Raw genomic sequence first — 19,745 nt, 5'->3', positions numbered from 1 at the left:
CAACAGGTCGAACCTCTTGCGTTCTTTCCTGGGGATGAGGGCTGAGTCATTGAGTTCTATCCAGAGTTAACGGGAAGAACCGGCAGCGATAGGCTGAATTATTCTTGCGTTGTTGCTTCATGACAGTGAAAAGAACTGTATGTGTTTGGGAAATTTTGAGACGCCAATTTAAAGACAACTGTTCAGTTTTCGGTTAATCTTCATCTTTTAGCCCATGCCGCAAGTTCCAAGTGGACGGTCGAATGCATTAGGCACACTGAGCAGACTGTAATACAGACAATTTTATAGAAAGGTATTTTCATATTTAGAAGATTTCTCATAAATGGCAGGTATTTCCACCGACTTTACAACTCAATATAATTTTACGTGGACAAATGGCTCCCAACAATGGTCTCCATCCAATATTAGTTTAATATGAATACTAAGCGCAAACAGAAAAGTCGTCCAAGAAGCAAACTGAGGAGTCGTTTTTGCTATAAATTGAGGTTTCGCTAAGAATCTGGCAACTACTCCGCGTCCAGGTCAAGCTACCCATTTTTGACCGAGGAGCCCGACACCATAACAGTTGCAATCTTCTAGCGCTGACGTTCCCTGCCTCCCCTGCTCCTCGCTTTTCTCTCGGCGGCTGTCGACGAGACGAACATTTTGAGAATTAGCTTAGGTAAGAAGTGTGCTGACATGATTGTTTGCTGTTAAAAAGTGTGGATAAAGAGACAAGTAAATATTCTCAAGATCAATAATCGTTCTCCAAAAACATGATTCCGTAAGAGTGCTAAAATTCTAAAGAGCAGACAAATCCTGAAACTACAATGTTCGTAGAGTCCAGTAAAGAGATAATAATTGAGTCCAAGATTCCAGTTAGTGTAGACTGTGGTGACGAAATATCTTAGGTGGGGAATTCGACGTGAAAATATTTGTTGTGTCATGTTGCATTTTTCTCGTAACTGAACCTTCGGGCAGGTAACGGTCAATCCGTGTCCATGCGAGAAAGTAAACGATGTCACATTCCTCAGAACGCAACTTTTCTGACGGTCTTCATTTTTACGAAAAGAAAGCTAACGTTATTTTCTGAGAGAATTAAGTATGCAAGGAAACAGATTGAAGTCTTCTTTTCTGACAACCATTTCTGTAATTTGTATTGTTTCAATCCGTTCAACTTAGTAGGCTATATTTGAGCGAAATCTAAAGGAATGGAAAATGGGTTGGCATTTTACTTGTGTCAAATAAAAGTTATGTTTAGTGGTTCCTTAGGTGACTGAACACATATCTGGATTCTGAAGACAAACGGAAAAGGCGAGCATTTGCTCGATGAATAAGGTCCATGACCTTCATTCGCGGAGCATAGACAAACAAACGTAGGTCGGTGTAGATACTCTCATCTACTTATTTGTTTTTGTGTATCTGTCATTTCAGTAGTTTTGACCGTTTCATTTACAATCTTATTTGTTTGAGGCGTTTATTCTAACTGGAATAATGTTCAGAAAGCGTGGCGATAAGAGCAGATGAAATCTAACGTAACACAAATAGGCTACATTTATAGTCTCATCGCACTCAAACACGTGCACACGAACGCGCGCGCGCACGCGCACATATGTACATATGTATATATATATATATATATATATATATATATATATATATATATATATATATATGTGTGTGTGTATATATATATATATATGTATATATATATATATATATATATATATATATATATATATACTAATGACTAAGGTACAATCTATCAATAATATAATCGTATGCATACAAAAGGCAATGTTAATTTAAGTATACTTTAGTTTAACCAGACCACTGCGCTGATTAACAGCTCTCCTAAGGCTGGCACGAATGATTAGATTTATTTTACGTGGCTAAGAACCAATTGGTTACCTAGCAACGGGACCTATAGCTTATTGTGGAATCCGAACCACATTATAGAGAGAAATGACTTTCTATCACCAGAAATAAATTCCTCTTATTCTTCATTGGCTGGTCGAAGATTCGAACGCGGGGCCAGCAGAGTGCTAGCTGATAACGGAACCCACCCGCCCAATGAGGAACTCAAAAGGCAATGTACATACTTTATCAGACTCATGGGTGGGGGGGGAGCTTGTTCCCAAAACAAAGCCAGAAATAAGAAAAATCGATAAAATTTACCATTTTAAATATGTATGCAAAAATCGATGTCACTGATTCTTGAGGTTGCGACGTACAAGAGAAATCAGTAATATCTTCAATGCAAGTTAAAATCAACAATGAGAAGTCTTTGCAATGGCTTCCATCACCTTTTTATCCTGAATACAGAGGCCTAATTCGGTATTTTATAATGTAAATGATGCTGTGCTTGTGTGTGTGTGTATATATATATATATATATATATATATATATATATATATATATATATATATATATATATATATATATATATATATATATATATATATATATATATATATTGTCTTGGTACAATGCTGGATATGCAACATAAACGTATGAACAGCTATATAAGCGCGCTGGATTGGTCGTTTCGAAATTTGGTTTGCCTATCACTACTCGTTCTTGAATGTGCGTAAATCTGGTACAGATTCTCTCTCGCTCCCTTAGCTAGCGTGCCTAAGTGAGGTTTGTTTTTTGCCTCTGCCAGGTAACTCGTGTTTGCTTTCAAGCAATGTTCGAAATGTTAATCTGCTTTACATGTCACACATCATAGATGCTTCATCGAGAATTGGTTCTATCGATGCACGAGAGGGTGATCTGGTTACGCCTGTTCTACTGTAGTTACTTGATTTTCGTAAATAGCTGCCCTTCTTCAAAAAAAAAAAAAAAGGCCTATACTTGTTATATAAAACGTTCTTGATTTCTACATAATTATGGGATCAATGAACAAGATCCTTTATTGGAAAGAATCGAATGCCAATCTTCTCCTAACATCTGATTTTTGAATCCTTGCAGACAGATTGTGAAAAGGTCTTCTCTATGGCCACAGGAAGTATCTCAAAGTGAATGACTTCTATTGTTTTATTTGTTTTGTGCTGTTAGGTAAATTTTTATAGCCCTCTTTCAAATAAAGCCTCTAATCATGTCCGCTTCATCCAAATTTGACCATCGTTTGACTTAAAATTTTTTTTTTATAATTTTAATGAGGTAGAACAGATGAGCGTGGAAGAATACTCTTCTACCGTTTCAAATGGCATCTGCCTTGGTGGATGATCGCGTAGTTGAGTGTTTGTTTGTCTGCTTGTTTTTTAAAATCTCGCATACTGTCGTGTACCTGCTTCTAGTTTGCTAAAATTCCTACATCAGAATCTTTATTTGAAGCTGGTATGGATCTTTGCATTTTATTGGAAACTACTGCTTTCAACAATGATGTGGTGTTTGTTGCGACGTATGGAATAATTTTTAAAAAATATTTGGGTCATAAGTGCATGAACCTCATTCATTCTCTAGTTCTTTAGTTATTATTTGTTCTTTTTATCTATGAGGATTCTTCCGCGTAAAGAAAATCGAATATTTTACCGAGTCTACTTTATCAATCTGTTTCTTATTTTGAACATTAAGATTGAATTTAGTTATTCGCTCCTGTATGATTGCTGAAAAGAGTTGCGTGATTTTGTACTTGAAGTCTTTTCTGCTCCTAAAATCTTGTTTATTTTCCCAAATGGTTAAGCGTACTCAGAAAATGGGCATCTTCTCGAGGAGTCACCTGGTAGCTACGCTTCTCATTCACATCGCCACTGGACTCTGCTCTGCACAAGACCAGGACACCAGCTCATGCCAACCACAAAGCTACGCCAAGGTTAGTGCTTGACTGGTTCTTGGGTTAAAAGGATATAAAGTCTATGAAGCTTTACTTGAAAGTCTCTCTCTCTCTCTCTCTCTCTCTCTCTCTCTCTCTCTCTCTCTCTCTCTCTCTCTCTCTCTCAGACACGCAACATACACACACATGTACCGGTGTTTGCAGATGACTGTCAATAGAACTTTCAGAGATAAGTGGAAGAGTTTGAGAGTGTATGCAAGAGGAGAGAATCAAGAATAAATGTGAGCAAGAGTAAGGTTATGAGGGCAGATGGACATCAGGAAGATGTAACAATGAATCGTGGAAACATGGAAGTAGCAGGTTAGTACAGGTAATTGAAAGTATTTCAATTGACTGTAGGAAGCAAGGCACCTTAAATCACAGAATGGGTGAAGCAGGGAAGGTTGAAGGATGTATGTAAAAGATTAGAAGGAAACTTAGAGTGTGTATGGAAGTCAAGTTTAGAAACGATAAAGATGAATTTTGTTTATGTGGTATTTAAAGTATGAGAATTCAAAGGGTAGGAAATGCAAAGATATGTAGAAAGAGCGGTGTAAACTTTGGAGTAAATGGCGCAGTTTGTGTAGGGGGCTTAATGAGCTGTGCATGTGTGTGCGTATATTTTAAAGTCTTAAATTCCTGTCTGAGTCTTGCCCCTGAACTGTATTGCAAGCGACTTGACGATACTCTTGGCATTCGTTAGTCGGGTTATTTCATTCTTAGAATATATTACATGGGCGCTGTCGCATGGGACCCTGAAATCCCCACCCACCCAAACTGGTTCAGTCAGAGGGCAACGAGATTCCGTTAGCCAGCGTCCTTTGCCAAAACCTTCCGAACAGAACCGGAATGGGAGGAAGAGCGCTTTGTGGGGGAAAGTTGAATCATCAAACTTGCGGTCTCTAGTCAAGATCTCGGGGGTAAATAAACGTTGCAATGTAAACGTTCCGGGATTCATTTCACCAATTCCAGGGAAGTAAGCTGCTGTGTCTTTGCGTACCTAACTATCTATGATCATGTACTCTCTGGAATGCAAAGGTTGCTTTGGGCCCACAAAGAAGCTAAATTTCTACAAGTTTTATTGGTTCTATCCCATGGCGTACTTGATATGACCTTTCACATACCCGGGACTAATTCAGGGTCCGTTATACCATCCACGAGCAATATGTGACCAGTTTTCAAACAAGTTTGGGCCGCTGAGATCGTTCTCATTCGACATGCTATTTCATAAGATTATACTTGACACACACACACACACAGATAATACGAACTTTACTACATATTCCGTTACATTATTCTATCGATTACAGTTTCTATCATCTTCTGAATAATAATAATAATAATAATAGTAGTAGTAATAATAATAATAATAATAATAATAATAATAATAATAATAATAATAATAATAACAATAATAATAATATTTATTCAACTGGAAGTTTTAAATTTACCTTAATCAGTACATTATTCTTCAGAATTACTTTATGCCTTTGGATCTTAATCCTTGTTTTAAAATATTGTTCTCTTTCTTGAACTGAATCATTTGTATATCTCAATTATGTTACAGTACTAAATAGCACGATAACATTAATAAAATGATAAGATACACAAAACGAACGGTGATTTGATTTGTATAATAAGAATGTTTACATGTTATAATGATGTATGCCCTAGATATGAAGTTATGATGATTTTCTTTCACTGAATTCATCCTTGATTTATGATCAGTAGAGGGTGGAATTCACTTTGCGCCTTCCTGCCAGGCATTTTTTTTTGGTGATAAATACGTAATCAAAGCAACAGTTCCTACTTTCAGAGTGATATTCAGATTGACTGAAACGTTATTTAAGGTTTCTGTTTAAAAATCCATGCTTCGTATCCAATAATACTTTTGTGGTATGGGATGTAATGTATTCTAGACCAGTTCATTCACTTTCCATGTATCAAAACAAAGCCTCATATTATCAACAATCAGGCTTTGGTACAACTGCAGGTGTTGATACCGTTCTATGGACACGTTAAGAGATCTAGTACTTTCCATTTCCTATAATTCCTTCTCTATCTTTGCCTATCTTTCAAAGAAAATGGAATTCGTCTGATAGGCTGCATGACTGGTTTACACTTTCACCATCAGCAAATAAAACCTTAAGTAATAAATACCATGAACACTTTGGTGTACTTCAACATAAGAGATCCCTTGTTATTAACCAGTTTATTGGCTGGCTCATTTCATATGCAGGTGTTCGCTATGATTTTCAAGCTTTTCGATCCATAAAAGATTTGCATCTGATTATGTTTTATTACAATCATTTTAGCCTTTACCAAGAAAAAATAATTAAATGACAGTACAATATTTGTCTTCATGGTAAATTTGGAACTATTAGTACATAACTTAGCACATGCGCCTTTCAGGGCACCAACAAAAGTTCAACTGATTCATTATTAGAAAATGATTAAACTTTTAGAATATATATCTTTAAAATAGTAACACTGAAATGAAAAATGACAATATTCCAGTTTTTGGTTGGTCATTGCAGCTTTTCTAATCGGGGTGCTGTAGATTTCCTTACAGTGGTCTCCTGCTGAAATAACTATGCGAAAACTAACGATAATCTGTTACGCTTTACGAATAAAGATTTTTTTGATGGCATATTACGTTACGTAGTTGTCCTGCTCTTGCAGATCTCTACCAGATTTCGTGTTTTGGCCGCTTCATTACCATGGTCACTGACCGTCACCCTTGTTCTTGAGACCTCTTCGTCCTTTGTTCTGTGTAATGCGATCTTCTGTTCTGCCGCTGAACTGTCCAGACGTTGTCCTTATCATTAGGGATTTCTTATTTAGGACTTGCTTAACTTTTGGAACGTCGATTGCTGTTTTGCAGCCTCATGAGCTAGGACCACCTCCATCATTTTGTCATAGGTCTGATTATTTTTTTCAGTGATCTTTTTCTTATCTCTTGCTCTGTCCATTTTTTAACCCGGATACTTGCTAGATTCTGTACTTATACCTACGGAATTCATAATAAATGAATTTTTCTCATTGTCAAGTGTTAAAAGTTAGACAAAGTTTCCTCTGTCTTGTGTCAACTGTTTAAACGTATAACCTATCTCGCAAATACAGTGTTTCTGTTGGACCGAAATGATCTAACAACTTTGATTTTCTCTGTATAGTTGAAACGCGCGCTTTACGTTGCTGTTTCCAAGGCCAACAATAGTTTCTTTTACTCCTCATTTTACTCACTGTCAAATGACTTTCAAGTCATATAAACATTCTTACGAAAAAGTTACCTATCCTCCTTATTACTTACGCAAAAAATGGACTCTTTCCAGTGATTCTTAGATTTACTTTAAGCAGTGTCCTTGGAAGGAATGGATACACAGATTCCTTCACAAGGGAAAGGCACTTAAACGCTAATCAATTCACTGACCCTTGGTTCTTTTTCTCTGTATTCACTGCGCCATTGTTGTGTATGTTTCCGTTAGCCAGTCGCTTGGCTGAATAAACAATGAAATTCACAAATTTCTCTACGAAATCGAATCTCTCCTGGGTATATTGCTAAGCAGCATATTGCAACACCAACTCCTCCAGTCTGTTATGTTGATTACAGTTGCCTACCCCAGGCCAGCTGTACTCTGTGGAGCCGTAATCCGGAGGTTAAGTTGGACACAACACATACTCCTTTACAAACACACACACACACACACATATATATATATATATATATATATATATATATATATATATATATATATATATATATATATATATATATATATATATATATATATATATATATATATATATATATATATATATATACATATACATATATGTGTGAGCGTATTCAACATTTCATTTTCATTACAAGGGAAAGCATATGATAAAGGCCACATTCTTCCTCTCACCGCTGAACCAACTATAGCCACCACACGCATCCACCTACTGTTAAAGTTTGTTTTGGTTACGTGTGATATTCTTTACAAATACTGTGCCATTTATCTTCTCAGCAGGCACTTTCTCACTTCCTATGCAATAAATCCCTTTTATGTTAATCCTCCCAGTACCCTTTGTCCCGGCATTTTATAGGTCTCCCTCCTTTCTCATCTCATGGTACTTCCGAATGGTGCATCCTTTGACCCAGTCTGTTTTCTTCTCCATTTGTATATGATCAAAGAACCTCAGACAATCTGACGACCTTTTCGCTAATAGTAAGTCTTTTGTTTTACGGTTTTAGTGTATTTCTACGTATATTATAATACACATTGTACACCCAAATGTTTATGTTTTTCCATCATATTTAAAAAACTTTAATTTCCATACAGACGCGCATCTCAACGGTCCGTTCATAAATTTCCACAACGCTCATGATTCTTCTTTTACTTCATTCTCCCATCATCCGTAACATTCTTCCACCATTCATATAAACTGCTGTATATACGTATATAGATGTATATTTGTAATTATAAAAATACCTTGTATATGCAACTTTGGATCTTTTAACCATAACAAAAAAGCATGACGGTGTTTTGTTTCAAACAGTCATATAAATATTCAGCTTTCATTCTCTTTTGTGTTTATATGTATTCATTAACTAATTTAACAAAATAATAAAAAATAATCTTTTAACAACTTTCAAACTCTTCTCCAGCCACTGTGGCTTCTCATTGATATTAATAATAAAAACAGTACTGATAACAAAAATTTACCATTGTTCTCGTCTTAACCATCTGGTCAGCTGCAAAAGCTAACTTTATGTCTTCTAATATTGACCTCAAGTTAGTCTCATAATTTTATTCCCATAAATATAAAACAGTCATAAAGACATAGCAGACATTTGTCTGCTACCTACTTTTATGAAATACTTTTATAATAAAAGATTTTAATCCCTTTTAATAAAATACAATCCAGATGTAAAATCATGTTAACTCTTCATATTTCATCTCCATCAGTTCTGTCGTACGTTTTCGTTAGAATTATGGACTCCAAAAAGTTTTCTTTACGACCAACCTCTGTCACCTGTTGCCTCGTTGTTAATTAACCCTTCACATCCACCTTGTCAGGTGTAACTCTGACATTCTTTTCTTTAACCATAACACAGGATTTCAAAACTGAATTTGTTTTCTTCAATATGCACTCCAAAACGCTTCCAGATACTCATTTAGTCCACAACACCATACATGGCTATTCGAAATAAATTTTATTTTGTACTAACCATTTCCATTTATAAGAATTGCGCTTTTTGAACAATACCTGTGGCTAGTCCGTTCCTATGTGCATAGTATTTCTGAGCTAAGGCTGTAATTTTAAGAGTTACCTTGAATTCAGTGTTTTTTTTTTCTGGAAGATGAAGCTTAAATTGGACCCCTGAACTGTGTCCTGGAAGACTTGCCCTGGAGGCTTTAAAACGCTTACATCATATGTTAAGGCGTTCGATATGACAGCCTCTCTATTCAAACACGATGAATGGAACTTTTGTCAATTTAGCTTTGATTTAATCAATTTTAAACGGAGGCGATTCATCCGCAGGTACTGTTAAACCAGACGAGTGAGGGGCAATACATTGAGTATGCTGCAGATGTGCCCGAGCTGTCTGGCTTCACTCTCCATTACTGGATCCGGATTCTGCAACCGTCGGCCCTGACACCGACATTCTCCTACCTCGGTGAGCCCTCGAGAGGATCATTTTAATGAGGCACTTTTCTGATGCAAAAATCACCTCGTGTCTCGTGACTTTTACATGGTTGAAAGCTCTCTTAACTTGGCCTTGGGATCATCTGAGAAACTATGCATAATAAAGAAGTGGTCAGCAACGATCAGGAGAGTAATTGATTTAGTTTTTTAGCTTGCAGTTCAAAGATGAAGTAAGTGGAAGATGTAAACGGAATAAGTTCTGAGTTTGTTCAAGTCATTTATGTTGTATACGACGCGAAGTAAAACTTTTGATATAATCATGAAGAAAACATAGGGAATAAGTGGCACTTGCAAAAATCTCATGACTCTTGTAAAAAAAAAAAAAACTTATGAATACAAATATATGAGAATAGACGACTAGAGTGAGGAACCAAAGCCGTAAAGAACAGAAGCCTGTGAATGATTAACCAATCGTGAATAAATTCTAGCAATTTTATCAAGTCCGTCTTCAAATACGGTTTCTTCAAGCTTTTTATTTAAGAAAAGTAAGCATAATAAAATTATCAAACACCTGATGTTCCTAAATTGTTTTTAGTAAAAATTAAAGTAAACCTCTAACTTTCATTACCATTTTAGATACTGAACTCAGGGTTGAACATTTTCCTTGCAAATGTAATATTTTCATATAATAACTCTGTGAAATCGTGTTTATAAGAAACTGTCTTTACCAGAGAGCCAACATTGCTTATAAAATCTTAAGTATGAACTGATTCATTTTGGGCCAGACAAATTAACTGATAGAATAAATCAACAAAAATATTTCGCCAGAACTCGTCAAAAGAATAATGCTGGTTTTGTATACCTAAGTAAAAAATCACACAAAATTAATTGGTCCTATAGCAGTACAACAGTGGGATGTAAAAATATTGTTTCCCAGAATCTCATCACGTTTGCATTAGTATAGCTAACAAAGGAAAAATTAATTTCAGGCAATTCCTTACACTCTTGACCCCCTTCTGTGCAAAATGTTTGGGAGTGTTTCCAAGAGAAATGAAATGATGTCGGTAATCCTGAGTGACCTCCGCTTCCCTTCCAATAGACAGCTGTTCTGGACCTGAAGACTGCCCCTTTGTGTGCTTTAAAATGGTCAAATAACCTCTTTTTTAATTTCATCTTTGGTGGTGTTTGTAAAACCGAGTCTTCTTTGTAATTTGGTCCGTCGTGAAATTTTGTACTCCGCTGTCTCATCTTTCCTCCAAGCCATTATACTCTGTTTATTCATGCACACACACACACACACACACACACACACACATATATATATATATATATATATATATATATATATATATATATATATATATATATATATATATGCTCATGATTATTATTATATTGAACTAATGCAATGTTAATGAGGATGTTAAATTTTCAAGATGAAACGTTTTTATTGTTACATAGTCTATTATTACAATCCTATCATACGGATAGGCATAAGATGTGTTTGAAATGAAATATTTGCTTGCAATGCTGAACAAAGATTATACTATTCATTGTAACCATCAGTCACTGATGTAAATGACTAAATGTGTGTCGTCCACAGCGGATGGCCCTGAAGGCTCAGAGTACATTCAAGTGACTCTCTTGAGGGTAAAGGAGGCTTGGTACGCGGTGATGCAGGTGAAAGGCGTTGTGGTCAGCAACACAAAGCTTCCTGGGAACTTCTCCACAGAATGGCATCATCTTCTTCACTCCTGGGATGGGAATACCGGTACCTGGAGTATCTTCCTCGATGGAAAACTGCTAGAGGATGGGGAGAGTTTTAGGGTAAACAACGCACTTTTTATTTGTGATTACTATTCGACAACAATTTTTTCATTTCGTCTTTGTAATAATGTTTGACCTCAAAATTTCAGCTGCATTTTAACGTGATGCATTTCTTACATGTCAAATCTAGAGAGGCTCAAACGGATAAGTAGTCTGAGATCTGAGAAAACACTGAGAACCTTCATATTGGTCTAACATGAATTAATGCAAGTTTCTATTCCCAAGGAACACAGTTCTATTTGAAGTCTTGATGTCCTCTCGCACTAATCAGTATTGTATCAAATTTTACTGAGGACGATAACTGAATTGACTTTAGGAAGAACTAAAAACTGAACTTGATAAAGTAGAACCTATTGAAGGTTATTTTGTCTCGCCAAAAAGGGTAATTGATGTTTAGGCGACAGTATTAATCGCCCGCTTGATTGACGTGACGATATTTTTAATTTGTAGCATTTGTTTTAAAATAATTTAGTTTTTTGCCGTATATTGTACATGAATGATATATGACGTCTTTCTAAATATAGAAGTTTCTTACTTTATGAATCTCTCTCAAATGTAAATGAAAGAAGCTATTGCGGAGTAGTTATCCTAGATATGGTTTCATACCTAGGCAAAGGCACCGAAGAAGCAGCTTACTCTGAGAAAAAGCTTAAGTATCGCCATATTAAAATGAAAGACAAACAGGCAGAACTGGCTTTAATTTTGTCTGAGTAAGAAAAGGGCACAGACTGAGGGTAATGGAATCAGATACTTATATTTCTTTTTTTCTAAGTTATCTCCTCGATTATACTTACCTATGCAGTAATATTTCTATGCTTTGAATTAAGAATATACTCAAGCGGATACAGATTTGTATCAGGTTCAGCTTAATTGACTACTAGCATATATAGATGAGCCGCCAAAGTGGTCACATTAAAGTTTGAGCATTCATTGTTTAGGAAGTTGTAAACTCACTCTCTCTCTTTAGCCATCAACCTAAAATGATACAAGCTGTTAGAAATTGTGGGCATTAGAAGGATGACAATTAGATTCCCAGCGGAAACCCAACAAATCCATAAAGTAACATACAGCTGGTCCTGGAGGGAACGGGTGGAGCTTTTGCTAGGTGGGTAACTGGTTTCAAGCTCTTTTCAAGGAGGAAAAAAATGTAATTGATAACTGAGTTTTGTCATACAAATATGCATCTATTATCATTAAATTATCATCTTTGTTATTGCAGTCTAAGGGTCTCACAGTGAAGGGAGGCGGTCGAGCTTTTACTGGACAACAGGCAAGTTCCATAATCAACAGTTTCAGCAAAGCTTGCACAGATCTTGCAAAGTTCAAGGAAGGCATCAATGGATGGGTCACTCTTCTAGCCCTGGACTCCAGGGGGATAGATGTAAGTTTCATAACAAATATTTTGGAAAAGTTTATGATTCCAAAAATTCTGTATTATACATTTAAAGGCAGAACGATGTATTTCATCGCTTGAATGAACGTATGGAACTACAGAATTTGTTTATTCAGAGTATACACTACAGTTTACTATCTACTCATATGTATACAGTAGTCTCTACCCTCTTTTGATACATGTGGACTTAGTATGTGCAAATGCAGTTATACACCAAGGTAGTACATATAGTAGATAATGATGATTATAACCATCACAAATATTATCTGTAATAACTTTTTTTGTACAGGTACTGATGATATGCAGTATGAATTATGATAATGTACAGAGCACTGTACGATTCACTGTAATTCATCGCATGGTAATTACATATTAGACATTTTCATTGCAATGGAATTACGTTGCAACACATTACATAGTAATTTCATCACTTGTTTTTTCAACGCAAGGTAAAAGCATCACAGAACAATGTTTATTTTGAAAAAACATAAAGATATTCAAAGGTAAACATCACACCTCAAGATATAAAAAGTACAAAAAGTTGATATTCATTCAAAATTATTTATTCACATCTACAAATACAAACCAATATATGTCATTACGTAACAATATGTAAAGAAATTCAAAGGAAAAAAAATTATTCTGAAAAGAGACATTTGAACGTATGTCATCAAGACTCAAAAAGACAAATTATGGGCAATTCCCCTTGGAAAGTCCTGTAGTCCGCGGTTTTCGAAGTCATTGACTATGCCTTGGATTCCTACAGTAATATCCTTACATTGTTTTTTTACGACGAGGAATGCCTGAAACAGCGGTATACTGTTCAATTATTGCTTCATTTCTTGATTGTTCTTTCTTCCAAATGTCTAAAAATTTCCAGATCGTAGGATGAGATGCACCAATTATCTCGCTGAACGATCGATGCCAGCCTTCACAAGAATTGTTTGTTTGAGAGGCACCTTAATTAAGGGTCGGCAGCGTCAAACAATTCCGGAAACCATGATCAAATGGAGGAGGTCGACGACCTGAGCGACGATTTTTGCGTCCAATCCACGTACCCTCTACGTAATCTAAGACAGGCTGGGCTTCTTCAAGTTAATCATTATTATCGATTAAATATTCAAATGAGCCTACCACATCTAAGACCAGAACAAATGCAATTGCTGCAATCATACGCATTTTTAACGCAAATTCTGCATCAGTTTCGTACACCTGCTGTAGACCATTTGATTGAATGGATCGAAATAAACATTTGGAAAAATAAAAAAAAACAATCTTTTTGCTTGAATTGGGAAAAACTGCTCTGAAAGCATTACTTGCTGCGAGTTCAAAATCGGTCGTTATTGTTTGGTGATAAGGCTGGCTCTAAGGCTTTTAATTCGAACAAAAGCTTCTTGTAACTCCCCTCAGTTTGTTTGGCCATTAAAATATAAACAAGAGGCAAAACATCACCATCCACGATATCATGTATTGTGTACAGCTGGTTGTATAAAGGGGGTACTGTTCTGAAAGTCCCATCTGCATACCAATTGTTTGCACTGGATAATACCTGTATATTTCTTTGAGTCGAAAATAGAATAATTCGGTCTGGTCCATCATCACTGTCGAACAAAAGAAAAGGTTGATTTGCATGCGTTACCTTGTAGTCAGGAGGTGGTTTAACTGGAGTAAACATAGGCCACTGCAATGCAATGCGTTGTTTCTCTCGTGGCATTTATCACTCTAGTAGGTTTAACACGAGCATCATTGCTTGCATGATTGTGTTCTCCAAATCGTTTTGTAATGGATTCTTCATTTTTGTGAACTCTTGCGTGGCACTTTGTTGTATAAACTTGATCACATTTTCAAATAGTATTGTCTCCATTTGTCCTCTCTCTCTCACAAATGGATCACCATTATCAATGAGCTTTCCCTGTTTTCGTATGCTTAAGACGTATTGAAGAGTCATTTTGAGGGCTTGCGAGTGAGTTCTTAAAAAAAAAAAATATATAGCAAAATTCATCGAATGGTTTAGTAATTAGAAAATCACGAACTGCTGGACTAAATAAGGGGGACTGTCCATAAATTGTCTTTTATGGGCAATTAGATACCCAGTAAATAAATTTCCCTCGTCAGTGACTTCGAAAATAGTGAACTACTGGACTCTCTAAGGGAAATTGTCTATAAATAAGTTTTGCCTTTTTTTTTTTAGTTTACCTTTGAATCTTTACATTTTGCTCAGAATAAATACTGTTGTGTGATGGTTTTACGCTGCGATGGAAAAACAAGAGATGAAATTACTGACGATTTAATGTATTGCAACGTAATTACATTGCACTGAAAATGTCTAATATGTAATTACCGTGCGATGAAATTACCGGACACCGCACTGTACTGTACAGTATATGAACACACACGCAGAAAGCTATGCACTTCTTTTCTATATTATGAAAATGTAATGCAATATATACTTTGCAAATCGTTGTTTAGAATGCATGTTTTACAGAATGCATGTTCTTTACCATAAAAATAGTATAAGTGCAAATGCATTAAAAATGCACAATATGTAGGTTTCAGTTCCACATTTTCAGTAAATCACACCATCCCCTTAAAGGGAATAGCTCTCGAGTTATATTTTCGTAGCTATAACTTGCAAGAAATGTTAGGTGGCAAGCGTGACAATGCTAGACATCTTATATCACCCATTTGGAGGAATTTTTCAAGTCCAATCTGGGAAGTGCTGCATTCCTCAATATGGCAGACTGGGAGCATGGGGGAGAAGGCAAATGTGGCATGTTGCGAATGTTGATATTGTTTGTTCTAATAGAAATACATACCACCTCTTTTGTGTATAAGTAGGCTCTGTCCCTGAGTGCGGCCTGGAATCGGTCATTGAGACTTTGTATTCAGCTGATGGCGGAAGTGTAAGTGAGGGTAGACTCCGGCTTACCTGCCATCACTGAGCACACGTGAGGATGTCGTGCTGTACTTCTCCATATTGCCAAGTTGGAACTTATTTTTTAGTTTTAAGTGTGCTTACCATGGATAAGTTGTGTGAACAATGGAGGTGTGAAGAGTGTGAATGTATGTGATACTTCATGTTCTCCATTTATTTAGATCCCTACCCTTACTGCTACTTGGTACGGGTAGGATCTGTAACCCTGTGCATGTGTGATTTAGTATCTTCGAAGTGCAGGAGGCTTGGGAATAACAGGACGGCTATCCACTAGTGTTGTCAGGAGGGAAGACTCTCTGTTTGACAGGATGTCAGGAACCTTGTTAAGGGGCTTCCCTGGAATTCACCACAGCTACAGATGCTTCTGCTTTCTGGAATCCTGAAGGAGGATGAGGTGCACACCTGAGAGACCTGCACAGATCAGATGTACTATATGTACAGAGGATGCATATCAACATTTTGGAAATGTGAGCAACATTGTTAGCCGTGCAAGGATTTTAAGATCATATGATGGGTTATTCTGCAGTGTTGGTGATCAACAAGGCAGCTTTAGTAGCTCATATCAACAAGCAGGGGTAAAAATTTCCCTTCACCTCTGTCAGTTGGCAAAACTGATGCATGAGCAAGCATTTCTCCATGCCATTGGGCTGTCAACTAGGTACATTCCAGGATGAAGGAATATTTGGCAGACCAACTCAGCTACCATGGAGTGCCCTGCTTGTGGCATTGTTCAATAGGATGCTCCTGGTGTTCTGCTCTTTGGTACCAAATCCCTTGGTGGCCCTGGAGGACACCTTGCTGCAACTCTGGGATATTCTGGATGTTTATGCCTTCCTGATATTTAGTGTGAACCACTGAGTGATCAACGGTATGTTGATCACCCTTTGGCTCAGAATGACCTTGGTCGCTCTTTGTTGGCCCCATGGTAGGCTCCCAGAGAGATTTCCCCATGGCCCACTCTCCAGCACATTCAAAAGTTTGTAAATGTACAGCCCCTCTAGCTAAATGCTTGTAGGTTATCCAGCAGCTCATGCAAGAAGAAGGCTTTTATGGCAGCACTGTACAGATGTCTGGATACCTCAAAAAGTTCTCATCTAAGGTAAATCAGGGGTACTAGGTCATGTTCTGTGTTGTACAAGAGGTCTCTCTCTGGTTAGAGCTTCTTTTCAGTGGACTGTGAACTTCCTTGTCCACCTTTATCCAGACAAGCTCCTCTCAACCTTGGTGGTGAAAGGGCCTTAACCCATGCCTTTAGACTGAAGGGCATAGCTCTCTTTGATTTAGTTGAGACATCTTCAGCCTCTGGAGTGGTATGTGACTTTTGTCCTTGGCACTGAGATCTCACACTCAAGACAGTCTTCCTGTTAGCCTTAGCTTTGACAAAGTTTATTAGCAAGCTTAGTGGTCCTGGGTGCAGGTAAGAATTCAGTCCTATTTGCTTATTATTATTATTATTATTATTATTATTATTATTATTATTATTATTATTATTATTATTATTATTATTATATATTATTATTATTATTATTATTATATATTATATATTTATTTTTAACCATTACACCAAAGGCCATCTAGTCCTATATCTTGGAAGAAAAGTGAATATGAGCAGTGACATGATGAAATCAGTAAAAGTAGTATCATGTTGCATGGCTAAGCAAGATTGGTTGTGAAGCTGCATATGTGGTGAGTCATATACAATGGAATATGGAGAGAGTTATCCTTCCACTGTATTTAACCCTTTGGCCCAGTTACAACGCATTACTACAACATACAGCCACTGAGTCGGTTATGATGTGTTGGCATGTCGTTTTCAGGAATTTCAAACTCTGGCTCTATGAGAAATTTACCCTCCATTTTACTTTTTACTTTTTACGAACATTCTGCAATAGAAACAAAGTACTTCGCTTTTGAATGACACAAGAATGAATAGTATCATGAATAGTAGCTTTACAAGCAGTGTAAAAATAGAAGCTGGGCCGAAAAAGAGAGTGCCTGCAGCATACAGGGTGAAATGAGCTGGGGGCAAACAAATGTTTAAGCCAACAAGGATAAGGGTTAGCCAGGCTAGGTGGTCTTATGAGGGAGAGGTTAGAGAATGAATGAATAGGTATTGTGAGTGGTTTTCCTCATCAGATGTCTATAGCATTGTAAAAGTGCTGAAGGCTGAATCCATGCCCATAGGTGGGTTGGTAGTCAGGGCTAAGGTGTTGATGTCAAGAAAAGCACAGGATCTAATTACAGTTACTGCAAGAGGGTTAAGCATAAGCCAGGTAGTAAGACAGCAACTCCATAAAGAGAGGAACCAAGCAGGGCAAGGTGGGAGATATGGTTAGTCAAGGGTTGGTGTTTCAGGTGAAATGACCATACATGGCGAGGAACTGCAAAGAGTTGAACATAATGTGAAGTGGACCACATTGCAAGCTTGTGCGGTCATGGATATGACCAGAAATGGGGTTGCTGCTCCAGTAGCTATCTTTCATCGATGTAAAGGACCTCCAAAATTCCACGTCAGTGCATGGCTGAGATTCTCGTTGGTGGAAGGTGGGATGCAAGCTCTTGTTAATACAAACTATTAGACTATAGCCTTGAACCTCTGGCTAATGGATAACTGTGGTAGAACGCATTGCATTTAATAGGTGAGAGGTTAGGTAGTGGGGCATAACTGGTTTAGAACTGATGGTGCAATGTTATGGTTGAGAATTTTAGCAATCAAAGCTAAAGTCATCATGAAAAGTACTAATGTGGCGACGGGCAAACTTGTGATCAGCCAACTTGTGGTGTTTTAAGAATAATGATGATGGGTAAGGCCCTGCATAGTTTTCTGTGTCCACAGAACATCAGGCTACAGACAATGAGTCTTTCAGCAAACTCAGAAGGATGACCTGTACGTTGGACATTTGAGAATAAGAATTTATATGAAGTTTGATGTTAAGCATTGGACAACTGAAGGTGGTGAGGGAAGAATTCGAGAAAAAGACAGAGCAGTGAGAAAATAACTCTAACTTTGACACCATATTTAAGACTAATTTAATTCCTGTTGCAGCGCCCACAATACTGGATCAATCGCATGGCTGTGGCTGTTGTAGCAGCAGGATGCAGAGCTGAGAATAAGGGTGACATCATTAGCTGGTTGGATACACCTAGAAGAGGATATTGTGGTGCCATGGAGGCTCGTGCTAACAGTGAATGCAAAAACTTCTGAAGTGGTATTTTTTATCATTAGAAAAAAAGTTTATTTTTAGTTTTTAAATATTTATTAAGTTATAAGATTAAATTATTTCTAATCTCCCATAGCTTTAGACATATTATGTAAAACAATATGAATTTTTACCTCAAGATAAAGTGTAGGCTATAATAACAGTTACCTGTTGATGTGTCTCGGAACATTCTAGAAAGATGATTGTAGCTCATAGTTGAAAGTGTGCATCAGTAGCCATCATGACTTAGGAAAGCTTAAGGTCCTAATAAAATGTTTTTAAACAGTTCATTACTTTTGTTATTATTTTCGTCCTGCAGTTCAAGATAAGCTCCTTTGAAAGTCAAAGCATTAGACACATAAAAATAATAAAAGTAGTTATAACATGCGTGTCACAAAGAGTTTGGAAATAATTGTTACACATATCTAAAAGATATCCGGTAGAGTTTAAAAACAAAAAAGGGAAATTGATAAAGCACATTTCCGACTCCTCTGGGTTATAATTCTACATTTATAATTTAAAATATGCCTATGCATGTAGTGCAGAAATAACCACGCACCAATAGGCATATTTAGATAATTGATAGCATCTGAGACAATTTACAGTTAGGTAGCGCTTTTAATAATGAAGATTTTAAAAATCTTTGTTTTCTTCCACGTATAACCAAATTATAATTGTGTAAAAAAACCAAAGTTTTTGTTTTTTATTTCTGTCTTATCTATGAAGGCATATGAACAATTATACAGCTACCTCATTCCCTTTAGTATGCAGTTTGGGCAGGGGGCGTCACCTGGTCTCTAAAAGTGGGGGGGACATTCTGATAATTACACGGTTAATATTGGCGAGAGAAGAAATGAACATGATTTGGTGTATTTTAGTGCCATATAAATATGAATATATGGATGATATTAAGGGAAAAGGATGAATGATTTATCATTATTAGTCAGTCCACAATTTACA

The 19,745-nt window shown here is 36.7% G+C and overlaps 1 protein-coding gene across 1 annotated transcript; it reads left to right on the top strand.

The window, feature by feature from the left end:
• Positions 1-504: 504 nt before the first annotated feature.
• On the top strand, positions 505-19,075 carry LOC136837310 (C-reactive protein 1.4-like). Its single transcript, XM_067102055.1, has 6 exons — positions 505-661; positions 3,668-3,796; positions 9,326-9,461; positions 11,034-11,257; positions 12,477-12,638; positions 18,632-19,075. Exons 2-6 carry the CDS (start codon positions 3,680-3,682, stop codon positions 18,788-18,790), a joined length of 798 nt encoding a protein of 265 aa, XP_066958156.1. The 5' UTR covers positions 505-661; positions 3,668-3,679; the 3' UTR covers positions 18,791-19,075.
• Positions 19,076-19,745: the final 670 nt, after the last annotated feature.

Source organism: Macrobrachium rosenbergii, chromosome 58 (assembly GCF_040412425.1).
Source record: "Macrobrachium rosenbergii isolate ZJJX-2024 chromosome 58, ASM4041242v1, whole genome shotgun sequence".
Classification (NCBI taxonomy): Eukaryota; Metazoa; Arthropoda; class Malacostraca; order Decapoda; family Palaemonidae; genus Macrobrachium; species Macrobrachium rosenbergii.
Note: the sequence above shows the minus strand (reverse complement) of the source record. Positions and strands in the feature narration are given on the sequence as shown.